Source organism: Rhinatrema bivittatum, chromosome 18, assembly GCF_901001135.1.
Source record: "Rhinatrema bivittatum chromosome 18, aRhiBiv1.1, whole genome shotgun sequence".
Classification (NCBI taxonomy): domain Eukaryota; kingdom Metazoa; phylum Chordata; class Amphibia; order Gymnophiona; family Rhinatrematidae; genus Rhinatrema; species Rhinatrema bivittatum.
This window is the reverse complement of record NC_042632.1, coordinates 53133297-53148873: the sequence shown is the minus strand read 5'-3', so window position 1 is coordinate 53148873 and position 15577 is coordinate 53133297. Positions and strand designations below refer to the sequence as shown.

Genomic DNA, 15577 nt, shown 5'->3' with positions numbered 1-15577 from the left:
CTGCCTATGTGTCTTTATTCTCTGACTTACACGGGAACCTTAGCAGAAGTAAAGTTACGCAGCACGGGGCATCGGTGCGTGCTGGAGCATGAAAGAATTTAAGCGCACGTCTCTGCTTCGTGCGCCGAAACGCTCCGCCCCCTTTTTTAAAAAAAAAAAAACCTTCTGAGATGGACGTGCCGCGGCATTTCCACGCGTATCCAGGTGGCTTTTAAAATCCGCTAGGCTCGTGCGTGCTGAACTTATTCACTCGTCTCCTAATTAATGTGCGCATCGGGCTTTAAGGGTGTGCATGTTAAAATGCGGTTTCGTGTGGCTGTGAGAGTCATTTTCAAAAGCCACTGACCAGTAGAAATGTCTATTCACCCTAGTAAAAGGGCTATGTACAATTAGCCCGTCCTGTATGTGGGTAGCCGTGGTGCATTGGTCCACATGTCTGCTTTTACCCACATTTTCGGTGGGTGTATTCTCGGGGGCAGCAACGCACATATTTTTTTGGCCAGGAAAAGTACCTGCATTAAAAAAAAAAAAATTCACTTTCTCACAGTTGGCGTTCTCTTCACTTTCCCGTGCTTGTGCTTCGCGGGTACTTTCGGCCGCTCTGTTTCCGATTCCTGCCCCGCGGGGGAGCACACATGGCCACGAAGCCACCCAGTGCATTTCCCCCTTGGTTTTAATGCAGCTGTTTACTAAATTTTGTGACTACCACGTGCACGCTGAAACAGCATAAACATCACAAATGATATTTCAGTAGGTTTTTTTTTTGCATCATTTCGGATGGGGGGGGGGGGAGGAAAATACAAAAGGACATCACAAATACAGTTCATGTTTTAAAATGGCGGAGCATCCCCAGTGAGCATGCGCCCTGCCACCCTACTGTTTATCAATTTACAGCGCTGCTGGACATCCGCAGCGCCACAGAGACACACAGGAGGGGCAGTCCCTGCTGCAAAGGAGCTCACAAACCTACTACACTCGCGCATTACCACGACGCCCGGCACCGCCCGCCTGACAGCTGCTGCTGCTTCAGTTTGAGTTTCGGTTGGGCCCCAAGTTGGGTTCCAACCACAACAGAAACACTGGGGCTGGAAAACAGTCAGGCGGCCATAGGCCATAGGCCAGCCTTTACGAGAGAGAGACGGGAAGAAATTATAAGCTGAAAACTGCACAGAATAATAATAAAAAAATATAAAACCAAACAAAAAAAACCTGAATATTGATCTTCCCCAGTATCCTTGGGAACATGCAGGCCATTGTGAAGGTTCACGTGCATGCTTTGTGTTTCCCTGAAAGGTGCTGTGCATCCAGGAATTGTAACACACATGAAGCAGGTTGCCATGGTAAATACAGCTTTTCTTTTCTTTTTTTTTTCTCTTTCCCAGCAAAGCAAAGGGGGTTGTGCAGGCTCGTTCTGCCCGCTCTCCCTCTGTACCTGCTTGCAGTAGAAACTAGGGATGTGAATTGTTTTTTGACGATTTAAAATATCGTCCGATATATTTTAAATCGTAAAAAATTGTTAGAGGCGCGATACAATAGGAATTCCCCCGATTTATCGTCAAAAATCATAAATCGGGGGAAGCGGGAGGGCGGGAAAACCGGCACACTAAAACAACCCTAAAACCCACCCCCGGCCCTTTAAAATAAATCCCCCACCCGCCCGAACCCCCCCAAAATGTTTTAAATTACCTGGGGTCCAGTGGGGGGTCCCGGTGTGATCTTCCACTCTCGGGCCACGGCTGCGTTAATAGAAATGGCGCCGGCGCTACCTTTGCCCTGTCAGGGCAAAGGCAGCGCCGGCACCATTTTGGTTCCTGTCCCCCGACGTCACGAGCGCAGGAGATCGCTCCCGGACCCCCAGGGACTTTTGGCCAGCTTGGGGGGGCCTCCTGACCCCCACAAGACTTGCCAAAAGTCCAGCGGGGGTCCGGGAGCGACCTCTTGCACTCGTTGCCGTATTGCAAAATGGCGCTGGCCGTATTGCCGTATTGCAAAATGGCGCCGGCCGTATGGCCGTATTGCCGTATTGCAAAATGGCGCTGGCCATATGGCCGGCGCCATTTTGCAATACGGCAACGAGTGCAGGAGGTCGCTCCCGGACCCCCGCTGGACTTTTGGTAAGTCTTGTGGGGGTCAGGAGGCCCCCCCAAGCTGGCCAAAAGTCCTTGGGGGTCCAGCGGGGGTCCGGGAGCGACCTCCTGCACTCGTGACGTCGGGAGATAGGAACCTAAATGGCTCCGGCGCTGCCTTTGCCCTGTCATATGACAGGGCAAAGGTAGCGCCGGCGCCATTTCTATTAACACAGCCGTGGCCCGAGAGTGGAAGATCACACCGGGACCCCCCCCACTGGACCCCAGGTAATTTAAAACATTTAGGGGGGGTTCGGGAGGGTGAGGGATTTATTTTAAAGGGTCGGGGTGGGTTTTAGGGTTGTTTTAGTGTGCCGGTTTTCCCGCCCTCCCCCGATTTACGATTTAAAAAAAAAACAAAAAACGCGACGATCAGATTCCCTCCCCCCCCCAGCCAAAATCGATCGTTAAGACGATCAATCACACGATTCACATCTCTAGTAGAAACGGATGAAACCTTCAGGCTGCCGTAACTGAAAATGCCTTTTTAGGAATAATCATCTGCCACTTTTTCTGTTTGATTTGGGGGTCGAAGGTCGGATGTGGCCTGGCGCTGCATTTCCGGAACAGGCCCAGCACTGCGCACCCCCTCCCCCCCCCGGGTGAAGTGGCACTGCCCGCTGCACTCTCTGTGCAGGTGAAGTTTGCAATGAGCAGGTGGCTGCCCAGCCCAGAGCCTAAAGGCAGTTTTCCTGGAAGGTTTTTCTTCTTTTTGTGTGAAATCTGCACTTAATGACACAATTTGATGAGACGCCTAGGCTAGATCTGTGATGCGTATTCTCCACTAAGTGCTTGAAATATGGTAAAGGCAGGGGGAAAACAGAAGGATTTTAAATTATGCCTTGGTGTTTTTCTTTTCTTGGCGACAGTCATATAATGCTCTGGGGGGGAGAAAGAAAGCTGTATTGTATAATGCACACCTCCCCACCTCATCCTCAGGAAACCAGCTCTGCTTAATGAAAAACACCTCCGAGAGCCCTGGCAGTTTATATGTGCGCAGCCCAGCAGCAGCACTACATTAATATGGACCTAGTTAGAGGGCTAGCATTTATATCTCGACGATCGTATTATCTCGAGGCTTCTGAAAAGGGGGAGCACGGCGACAGCAGTCTGAGAATCCTTCTCTACTCTACATTAAGATCCTGATGAGGGGAGGGGGAGAAGAGCTGAGTGCTCAGGAAACAGATGAGAACCCTCTTACCTTCCCAAAGCCATCATCTTGCATGACAGCGAGCTAGAAATGACAGCCTGCAGAATGCTAGCCCAAGCCCCCAGATGGTGGCACAGAGTCCTTCAGCAGCAAATGATGCATCATGGAAGGTGTCAGCCTGAATTAGAAAGCAGGCCCATCACATTAACGCTCCGGCTCCAAGCTGGCAGGTCCCATGTCCTGACTGTCATACTCGAACCCCCCCAATAACCTACCCCCCCCCCCCCGACAGCCATGGAAATTTTCTGGGGGGGGGGCAGGAGAGAATGCAAAGGAGCTCATCTTATGGTGAAAGAGAAGCAACCCCCACGCCCAGATCTGCGTTCCTTCTGTAAAGAGCACTGCTGACATTTGCAGGGCGATAATTATGTCTCTCCATCTTCTGTTTTATTCTGATCTGCATTTGTGCTGGATGCCCATTGTACAGAAAACTTACTGCAGAAGCAGTCGTTCTGATAAATAGGACATTTTTCCCCATTTAAAGCTGCTCCCGTCTGTCTCTGCCAGCCGCAGCTCTGCCCCTTGCTCCACAGAAAGAGGGAAGAGAGCTCCGCGTGCGTCAGTGGCTGCAGTATCCCTTTTTTATTACTGATAGACATTTTGCTGTTCTGCCTTCAACCAAGAATTAGCCCCGAGGTGGATTACAATCAATTTAAATCAACAATTGCAATCGAAATAAACTTACGGTGTTGGTTTTGATTCTATTTGCCAGATGAGGCCTTTAATGTGTGTCATCTTATTTCCACCGTTCTAGCGAGTAATTAAAATGTAAAAAAAAAAAAACCCCCAAACAATCCAGGACGTGTTAGGTGCAGCTGGAGAAGCGTTTGCAGTCTTGCAGCACTTAACCTATTTGGAGAGGCAGGAGAAAAGGAGACTGAGTTGGAGTCTGCGGCTGCGTAGCTCTGTCTCCGTGCCTTCCCCGGAGCTCCAGCTCTTAACCCTCCTTTGTTTCCACGCTGCGGGGTTATCTCAGTTCTGTTTGGATGACAGAACTGGTTTTTACCCTTGTCCTTGGGCTCTCTTGTTCACCTTCGCGGTTCTGTAAGGGGGCAGTTCAGCCGGAGGGCCGGGCTGCCTGAGGTTAAGGAGCGCCAGACGAGCTCCGGCAGCTTGAAGCCGGAAGGGGTGGAGGAAGGAGCCCCGAGTTCCCGGGTGAATCTTTGAATACTCCCTCGCGGCGCGATCGGATCGGAGAGCGCCGCGGGGAGTATCGGGAGTAGGGAGCCCTATTTAAGGGCCACGTGCAGCGGCTGCGTGCCTCTGGCCCGCGGGATCCCTGAACGAGCAGCGATCCTCCCGCCCTTGCGTTATGCACCGTGTTTGTAATGGGTTGGTTTATGGCGGTCGCAGCTGGGGTTGGCGGTTTGCCCGAGTCTCTTTAGGGGACAGGTGGTGCCTCGACGGGTAGCCAGTTGGGGGCACATACCGGGTGGAGCGTTACCCGTCTAACTAGGACCAGGCCGGGTGGCCTGGGGGGTTGGTCACCTTGCTGGCCGGCGGCGGATAACTGGAGTTATATGTTGTATAAGGGGCTCGGGCTGGTTATTTTGTTAATAAAGCTGCGGCCTTGATGTTCCCATACCAGTGTGTTGTGTGCTTATTGAATACGATGTGAAAGAAGGTGGAGTGAGGGTCTGGCTGCGTCTGTTATGGCGTGCAGGAGTGAAGCCCAAGGCTGTAGCCTATTGAACACACGAAAAACAGACTGGAAGCCGATCCAAGTTGGCTATGTAGCGACCAAAAAACAGGATGCATGCATTGTGTCAGAATAAAGTCTCTTTGATATACACCGATCCATTTCTCCTGTTTTTTTTGGTCACTACACAGCCTAATGAACACGCTACACTGGCTTCTGTTTCAAATCGCACACCAAAACCCAGACTGTTGCCTTCCTTGGAAGTGGGGGAAACATTTTGGCAGCTTCTAGCCAGTTGCAGCACTTACATTTTGCAGGTGTGGTGTGTTAAATTTGGTCATCTTTCCACAGTGGAACGTGAACCAAAAAGCTTGTGCAGGTGGCATTTCTGTGGCACTGAGCTAATATCACCCGGTTACTGGCATTGGGGTTTTATCGCATACTGTTTTATTACTCCTGTTACCCTGGTGTTACAGTCACTGGCATTGGGGTTTTATCGCATACTGTTTTATTACTCCTGTTACCCTGGTGTTACAGTCACTGGCATTGGGGTTTTATCGCATACTGTTTTATTACACCTTTTACCCTGGTGTTACAGTCACTGGCATTGGGGTTTTATCGCATACTGTTTTATTACTCCTGTTACCCTGGTGTTACAGTCACTGGCATTGGGGTTTTATCATACCTGTTACCCTGGTGTTACAGTCACTGGCATTGGGGTTTTATCACACCTGTTACCCTGGTGTTACAGTCACTGGCATTGGGGTTTTATTACACCTGTTACCCTGGTGTTACAGTCACTGGCATTGGGGTTTTATCACACCTGTTACCCTGGTGTTACAGTCACTGGCATTGGGGTTTTATCACACCTGTTACCCTGGTGTTACAGTCACTGGCATTGGGGTTTTATCACACCTGTTACCCTGGTGTTACAGTCACTGGCATTGGGGTTTTATTACACCTGTTACCCTGGTGTTACAGTCACTGGCATTGGGGTTTTATCACACCTGTGACCCTGGTGTTACAGTCACTGGCATTGGGGTTTTATCACACCTGTTACCCTGGTGTTACAGTCACTGGAGTTGGGGTTTTATCGCATACTGTTTTATTACACCTGCTACCCTGGTGTTACAGTCACTGGCGTTGGGGTTTTATCGCATACTGTTTTATTACACCTGTTACCCTGGTGTTACAGTCACTGGAGTTGGGGTTTTATCGCATACCGTTTTATTACACCTGTTACCCTGGTGTTACAGTCACTGGCGTTGGGGTTTTATCGCATACTGTTTTATTACACCTGTTACCCTGGTGTTACAGTTACTGGCATTGGGGTTTTATTACACCTGTGACCCTGGTGTTACAGTTACTGGCATTGGGGTTTTATTACACCTGTGACCCTGGTATTACAGTCACTGGCATTGGGGTTTTATCACACCTTTTACCCTGGTGTTAGTCATTGGCATTGGGGTTTTATCGCATACTGTTTTATTACACCTGTTACCCTGGTGTTACAGTTACTGGCATTGGGGTTTTATCGCATACTGTTTTATTACACCTTTTACCCTGGTGTTAGTCACTGGCATTGGGGTTTTATCGCATACTGTTTTATTACACCTGTTACCCTGGTGTTACAGTCATTGGCATTGGGGTTTTATCGCATACTGTTTTATTACACCTTTTACCCTGGTGTTAGTCACTGGCATTGGGGTTTTATCGCATACTGTTTTATTACACCTGTTACCCTGGTGTTACAGTTACTGGCATTGGGGTTTTATTACACCTGTGACCCTGGTGTTACAGTCACTGGCATTGGGGTTTTATCACACCTTTTACCCTGGTGTTAGTCATTGGCATTGGGGTTTTATCGCATACTGTTTTATTACACCTTTTACCCTGGTGTTAGTCACTGGCATTGGGGTTTTATCGCATACTGTTTTATTACACCTGTTACCCTGGTGTTACAGTCATTGGCATTGGGGTTTTATCGCATACTGTTTTATTACACCTGTTACCCTGGTGTTACAGTTACTGGCATTGGGGTTTTATCGCATACTGTTTTATTACACCTGTTACCCTGGTGTTACAGTTACTGGCATTGGGGTTTTATTACACCTGTGACCCTGGTGTTACAGTCACTGGCATTGGGGTTTTATCACACCTTTTACCCTGGTGTTAGTCATTGGCATTGGGGTTTTATCGCATACTGTTTTATTACACCTGTTACCCTGGTGTTACAGTCACTGGCATTGGGGTTTTATCGCATACTGTTTTATTACACCTGTTACCCTGGTGTTACAGTCACTGGCGTTGGGGTTTTATCGCATACTGTTTTATTACACCTGTTGCCCTGGTGTTACAGTCACTGGCATTAGGGTTTTATCGCATACTGTTTTATTACACCTGTTACCCTGGTGTTACAGTCACTGGCATTGGGGTTTTATCGCATACTGTTTTATCACACCTGTTACCCTGGTGTTACAGTCACTGGCATTGGGGTTTTATCGCATACTGTTTTATCACACCTGTTACCCTGGTGTTACAGTCACTGGCATTAGGGTTTTATCGCATACTGTTTTATTACACCTGTTGCCCTGGTGTTACAGTCACTGGTGTTGGGGTTTTATCACACCTTTTACCCTGGTGTTACAGTCACTGGTGTTGGGGTTTTATTACACCTGTTACCCTGGTGTTACAGTCACTGGCATTGGGGTTTTATCGCATACTGTTTTATTACACCTGTTGCCCTGGTGTTATAGTTACTGGCATTGGGGTTTTATCACATACTGTTTTATTACACCTGTTGCCCTGGTGTTACAGTCACTGGCATTGGGGTTTTATCACATCTGTTGTTTTTTTTACCCTGGTGTTACACGTTAATGCTATAGTGTGTCATCCCATCCCCCCCGTTCACTCCCTCTGTTGCTTTTCTAATGACATGTAACAAGGAGCCCAATCAATCCAGGCTCCAGTGGCAGGAATAGCGAGGCTAATTTTAACCTAGCTTCAGCACATCAACCACTTTAATAAGACATCAGAAGAGAAAGGGACCATTTTGGTTCTAATTAGGCAGCTTCTAGCAGCAGAAACCAATGCTAACTCTCACACTATTTAAAACACAGTGAATTTATCACACGGTAATTATACCCCAGACTATTCCTACAATAGACTCTCCTATCTATTTAAAATAGGTAAAATTGGGTTGCATGATTTGCGACTTAAGAATGTGGTACAGGTTCTTCAGAGAAGTTAGTTTATTCTTAACATTTGCTAATGTTACCTTCTTGCCATTTCTCTGGACAGGTACCCGTGCTAAGACCCATGGATTTAATGGTCGAGGCCACTCCCAGAAGAATCTTCTCCAATGCGCACACGTATCACATCAATTCAATATCAGTGAATAGTGACTATGAAACCTACATGTCAGCCGATGATCTGCGCATAAACCTCTGGAACCTTGAAATAACCAATCGAAGTTTTAGTATCCTTCCTGTCAAAAAAAAAGTTTGTGCGGTGTAACGTCTGGTCAAAAGGGTATTTGCTGTAAGAGAGACTCCTGATCCATTTGGTTTTCATCCTTCAGTGGTGCAGACATGTCAGGGCCTGTGCTTAATTGGGAAAACTAAGCAGTCACCTATAGCACCAAAATTTGGGGGGCAGAAAAATCCAGCCACTTCAAGGCCCCGAGGGCAATACTGCCAAAGGAGGGAGCACTGTGCTGGAGCCACTGCTGCTGCCGGTAGGAGGGAGCGCTGTGCTGGAGTCACTGCTGCTGCTGGTAGGAGGGAACGCTGTGCTGGAGCCACTGCTGCTGCCAGTAGGAGGGAGCGCTGTGCTGGAGCCACTGCTGCTGCCGGTAGGAGGAAACGCTATGCTATGCTGGAGCCACTGCTGCCGGTAGGAGGGAGCGCTGTGCTGGTAGGAGGGAGCACTGTACTGGAGCCACTGATGCTGCCGGTAGGAGGGAGCACTGTACTGGAGCCACTGCTGCTGCCGGTAGGAGGGAGCACTGTGCTGGAGCCACTGCTGCCGGTAGGTGGGAATGCTGTGCTATGCTGGAGCCACTGCTGCCGCCGGTAGGAGGGAGCACTGTGCTGGAGCCACTGCTGCCGGTAGGAGGGAACAATGTGCTATGCTAGAGCCACTGCTGCCGGTAGGAGGGAGCACTGTGCTGGAGCCACTGCTGCTGCTGGAAGGAGGGAACGCTGTGCTATGCTGGAGCCACTGCTGCCGGTAGGAGGGAGTGCTGTGCTGGTAGGAGGGAGCACTGTGCTGGAGCCACTGCTGCCGGTAGGAGGGAGCACTGTGCTGGAGCCACTGCTGCTGCCGGTAGGAGGGAGCGCTGTGCTGGAGCCACTGCTGCTGCTGGTAGGAGGGAGCACTATGCTGGAGCCACTGCTGCCGGTAGGAGGGAGCACTGTGCTGGAGCCACTGCTGCTGCCGGTAGGAGGGAACGCTGTGCTATGCTAGAGCCACTGCTGCTGCTGGTAGGAGGGAGAACTGTGGTGGAGCCACTGCTACCACTGGTAGAAGGGAAAGCTGTACTGGAGCTACTACCAAGAGGCAAGTTGAGGGAGGAGTAGGGTGCTTGACCACAGATGCTTCTAGAACACCAAATGCTCTTGGACTGGCCTTGAGTCACCTAGAAGAAGGAGTTTGTTTTTTTTTAAATTAAATTTCATAGGTGTTCCCATTTGACTTTAAAATGGCACGCATCCCTAAAATACGAAAGGTGCATTATAATTAGTTACGGTATGAAAGGCATTGTTGGGTTGGCATTTAGTTTATAGCATGCCAGCAGATCAGATGCCACACAGCTGCAGGTCTCCAGGGGGCAGCTCATGGCCAAGACCAGTTGCTGAATTTTGACTGTAGGAGAGATGGGGGGGGGGGGTGGATGTTGGCATTCCTTTGATGAGTCAGAAGATGCCTGAAGCAGGAGTGGTGTGAGGAAGAGTGATGCTGATATTTTCCTGGAGTACTAAAGATATGCTAGGACTGGTTGCATGCACTGCAAATCTTACCGTATTGTTAACCTATTGTTTGTTCCCTATTGTACATCGCTTAGACCTATTGCAGCGTTAAGCGTTGCATGCATTGCAAATCTTACCGTATTGTTAACCTATTGTTTGTTCCCTATTGTACATCGCTTAGACCTATTGCAGCGTTAAGCGTTGCATGCATTGCAAATCTTACCGTATTGTTAACCTATTGTTTGTTCCCTATTGTACATCGCTTAGACCTATTGCAGCGTTAAGCGATTTAAGAAATCTTAATAAATATAATTGTAACCCCTTCGTAACTGCATCCATTAGAGGAAGAGGCATATGAAATCTAGTAGAAGCTAATTGTCTGAAGGTTAACCTATCGATTAGCTAAATGAATTATTTATTCAGTGATGCTTTTAATTTAATATATTTGATGGAAAAAGGAGGAGGAGAGCATGTGCTGATCCTCTGTGCCACTACGGTTACACCCTGTAGTTGGGGAATTAATCTTTTTGTTTTTATTTAATTCGTGTTTAGATAGTGCAATCAAAACATAAGAAAGGGAATGATTCTTAGTAATTAAAGAAGGTTTTGTAGTCAGAAGCTGCCAAGCCTTGCATGAAAAGTCTTGATTGGCCCTGGAAGGTGTGCTCACAGGGGTATTCATGCCCAGTGCCTGGGGGACAGCATCGCCTTCCAGAAAGGCGTGCAAAACCATTTAGGCAGATCTGATCATACAGGACAAGTGTGAAAGTGTTTAAAGGAGTGCAGACGGCAGGCAGCTTCAGCCGCTGTAGAATTCAGGCCCTTTGTGCAGCCCAGCGCCTCTCATGAATGAGAGATTCCTGTGCAAAAGCACAGCCCCTCCACTTAAGGTCCAGATGAGGCACAGCTCCTGTTTCTTCGGAGAACAAAAGAGCAGGTTTTCGGGGATCCTGCTGCTGAATTGGCCGTGTACATATTGAAAAGACAGAGGAGCATGAAGGGGGAAGCACTTTCGGGATGAAATTAATAAGAGCTTTCCGCCTTCGGTGAAACTACAGGTAGCAGCACTTAAGCACTTTATTCCCAGAACTTAAAACAAAAAGGCATCCCTTATTATGTTAATGGTAGGACTCGGCACCGTTGCAGCTGACAGCTCGTATTTACGACGGAATCAGCCAGGCAAGCTGGCAGTACGTTATTGTCACAGAGTCGGCTAAACCCTGCTTTTAGGCTGCTGTTCCTTGTATCTCCTATATAATTTATGATATCTGCTTTTTACTTGTTAAAAATAAGCCCTCTAGAGAATAAGATGAGATTGCTTTTAAATTATTATGGAAAACAAAAGCTTTCAGTCCATATAGGAGCTTAGCAAATTCCCTCTAATCTTTTAACCCTTCTGCGGCTGATAGGCAACCATGGCTAGCTAGGTAAGTACTTGATGCCTGATGGGATGGTTCTGCTAGGACATAAATCTGTCCAGCTGGCAGAGGCTCATATTCAGAGGCATTTAGGAAGATGTCACAAGCTGACTTTTGAGTATTTTGGACACATCTGGCTCAGGTTTAACCAGCTGGCTCTGCTATTCAGAATTAGCTAGATAACACAGCGTAACCTAGCTTAGTCACATAACTGTTGGCCCCGCCCACGATTGTCCCTAGCCTGCCCCTTTTTCACGCGTGCACATGCGTGTGCAAAAGTGACTCATAGGATCAGAAGCTGCAGACATATGCTCAGTGCAGATGAGAGCAAGAGGATACTTACAGTATTATTACTGAATTTTTTTTTTCTGGAAACGGTTAAACGAACTATTGGATTCCTGCAGGAGTCTGGGTTTGCTAAGTGCCGCATGGGAGCCAGTGGCCCAGAAAAGTTCATTTAAAAACAGAAGGCGACCGTGAGGCATAAGCTGAGGATCAGCCGAATTGTAAAGCCGGGGGTCGTGAACGTCTTGCCCGGGGGGGGCACATCGGAGAGATTTCAGGAGATCGGGGATAAATGAAAAAGACACTGTGTAAGCAAAACGTAGAGGAAAAAGGGAAGAGCCTTCAAACCTGTATAGTTTTCATGTTTCCCATGAATCCTGACTCGGCGTACTAAGATGTCCCCATTAAAAAAAAAATAAACAAACCTCTGCTCGAGTAGTAATGTTAAACTTCAGATTATACGCAAGTTTCTCCTTAAGGAGCCCGTTTTGTTTCTATGGGAAAAATGCTTAGGACATAGGACCAAAGTCTGATACCTCTGCTAGTAAGAGAAGGAGAAGGTTTTTAACATCCTGCTCTCAGCAGCTCTGTAGAAAGCATTCTTCTGTCTAGGGTTTCTTGGTCATCGATATTAGGCTGGAAGGTCTGACTCTGCATTTTATCCCGCTCTGCTCCACGCACTGCTTGAACAGCGGGTGCCTAATTTTCTTGCCATGAGGCCTTGAACGGACGCGGCGCTGTTTTCTCCCCGCACAGACTGAAGCTGGGCTCATGCTGCGTATTGTGATGGAAGTGTGGGATGCAAAAATTTCCTGCCACCAACGACCGGCCACCGGACGTCAGGAGCAGATTGATGAAGACGGTCATCCATGATGATCTTTATGGCTCGGAAAGCAACCTTTCCCCTCTACAGCGAGGAAGTGAACCTAAAATAGCATTTATAGCTGAGCCGAGCCTTGGTGACTTCACTTTAAAGCCTTTGTTTCTTTTTAATATGGAGCTGCAAGACACTCTTGGGATCAAGCATATACGTACGGAAGGATTTGTTTCTCCAGGACTTTCTTTGTCGCTTTGCATTTTCTTTTTGACAGGAGTTTGACTTAACGTCTCTTTGCCCACAGTTGATCTTACGATGATGTAATATTGTTGCGCATCCAAATAATTTTTTATTATGTGCTTGAGCATGGAGACTTGTTTTTCCTGTGTCTTATCAGCAGGAATTTCAGCATTTTAGCTATTGATACTTTTCACCAAGTAGATTAACACGGCAAAGAGCTGCGTTGGCATGCCCCACATCTTTCAGAGAGGGTGCAAGTTGCTTGTGTGAAGTGCTATCACATTTACATGTCTGCACATGTAGCTGTCGGAATTCCAGATAATGTATCCTTCTAATGAAATTAAACTTTCTTTCTTTGCTGCAGCACCTATAGGTCCAACGAGCTGCTGCAGGCTTACTGATGAGCATTCTCTGTTGCTGAATGCGAGTGCCCAGATGGATGGGCACTTCTGCCTTGCCTTTTCTAAGTCTGGAAGAGATGGACCACATGTAAAACTACAAGGAGGGCTCAGGCTCTGATGAGAGCGCTCCCATTATTGTAGAAAGAAGACCAAGCACGGAAAAAAAATATGCAACACGTTTCCTGGTGTCATACCTGCTCTCAGACTCTTATGGACCCTTCCTAGAGTCTTTCATCTCTGTAGCAACCCTGTTTGACAAAGTTAAGGATAATTTTTCTGTCTGAAAGAGGGTCGAAGAATTTGGTGCATGCCATTATTAAGACTCGATGACTAAACTGCCTTAGACACGGTCTCCCTCTAGGGTTGAGGCGGAGTGGCCAGACGGGGGGGGGGGGGGAAGCTTGCACGGTTCACAACCCATGCTCTGCTTATGTGGTGACGGAGGTGGGGAGGGGAAGGAAATCTGTTTTGCTATTGTCCTGCTGCATCTGCGCATGCAGGCCAATTCGATATCAGCGCGTAAAAAACGCACGCGTATCCACCTCTCCTGGGCGCTCGATGCAATAAGCAGATGAGCTGCCGCACTGAAAGGGGGACCCGAGACGGGTAATTTGTGCATCCCTAGCGCTCTACATCCGGTGCCCAGGAGAAGTGGCTGTGCACCTAGAACAGCCTGGCCAGAGTTCCCTCCCCGTCCCAGCTGTTCCTAATTGGTCCTGTCACTGACATGTGACACTGAATGGACCAATCGGCAGGAAGTGAAGGAGTGAATAAATTAATATCAAGTGTCCCACTCTTAATATGAATGTATTCACTCCTTCACTCACTGCCGACAGGGATTCCAATTGGGCCAGACTATAGTGCATCGGCCTGATTATGCAGTTTCTAATGCGGTCATCCTGGCACCTTTCATGAACAATCAATTCACTAGAAAATGGAAGATAATTACAAAAAAAAAAATTTGGAGAAAAAAAAACAGATTTCTATTGAAACACGCTGGAATAAGGAAATCTTCTGGAGGCAGAAAATAGAACTAATGATTTTGTTTTGTTTTCATTTCTAAGTAATAGAGCTGCTTCTTGCTCAGGATGGACGTTCATCAACTCTGCATTTTGCAACTTGAGCACGCAAGGCTGTGTTTTATCCTTGACTTGCTCATTGCAGATATTGTAGATATTAAACCGGCCAACATGGAAGAGCTAACGGAAGTCATCACAGCAGCTGAATTTCACCCACACCACTGCAACACTTTTGTGTACAGCAGCAGTAAAGGGACGCTAAGACTGTGTGACATGCGATCGTCAGCTCTGTGTGACAAACACGCCAAATGTAAGCTTCTCCACCAGTCTTTGTTGCACCAAGACCTTCACAGTTCTAAGCACAAAGTGGGGATGTACAGGAGGAAAATGTATTTATTTATTTAGATTTATATTCATTTTGGTTTAGGGGGTTTTTTTTGTTTGTTTCAGGGGGAAATGGGGGTTTCGGGATTCACTTTGTTTAATGTTCGCTGGATTCGGTTTGTTTTTAAAATTGAAATAAACATTAGATAAACAAAAAGAAACGCTCCACCCACAGTCCCTACTTACCCCCATCAAGGGTTTCCAAGCTAGAAAGGGGCAAGAGCGAGCCCCAGTTACTTCTGCTGTTTCTGGTTTAAAAAATAACACCGGTCTCAGTGGCAAGCAATAGGGGTCCATAAAATAACTTGTTGCCGGCCCTGAGACTGACGCCGTTTTTAAAATCAGAACCAGTGAGGCTGGAGGGACTGGGGTTCGATCCTGCCCCCCTTTCTATCTTGGAACCCCCAGTGGGGTAAGCAGAAGCCAGGGAGGCCAGCTGTGCTGGTAAATAGTAAAGCAGAACAGTTATAATATCGTAGATTTCTGCTACCAAACTAAAAATTCCAAATAATTTTCAGATTTTTTTTTTTAAATGAGTCCATTTTTGGTTCTTTACATTTGAAATGAACCAAAAATAGACTCATTCAGAACGTTCTATCCATTTGGCTAAAACAAATGCACATCCCTAACACAGAGAGGCAAATTGGCAAAGGTCTAAATTCAACAAGAAAGATAGTTTCAGGTTCCAGATATTGGGAAAGCCAGATGTTGCCGAATATTCAGAAATATTGTGTCAAAGAAATTCCAGGAAAACAGAAAACCAAGTAAAATACTCGTAAAATAACATTATTGAAATTAAGGAAAATATTACGTCTTGAAAAAATGGATGATATGTATTAATGATCTTTGGTGGGGACACTTAGTGTAGTTCATGTATTTACGGAATTTGAAGGTTTGAGGTGGAACAGGAGTCCTTTTACCCAGATGGGGCATTATACACCAGTAATTGCTTTGTCTATAGGGGGATCATTGCTATTATATGATAAAAGGTGTTTTAAGATTTTTTCCCGTAACCTTAAAGAAAAATAAAATGCTCTTAGCATTCTGGAGAGTAACGTTTTGTAGGGA

The 15577-nt window shown here is 47.1% G+C and overlaps 1 protein-coding gene across 1 annotated transcript in view; it reads left to right on the top strand.

Annotated features, from left to right (window-relative positions):
* PPP2R2B (protein phosphatase 2 regulatory subunit Bbeta) overlaps positions 1-15577 on the top strand; it is a 143729-nt gene that overhangs the window by 112616 nt on the left and 15536 nt on the right. The window contains exons 5-6 of the mRNA XM_029583902.1: positions 8276-8453; positions 14271-14435. Coding sequence (XP_029439762.1) covers positions 8276-8453; positions 14271-14435 — 343 coding nt within the window. The remainder of the gene's footprint in view (positions 1-8275; positions 8454-14270; positions 14436-15577) is intronic.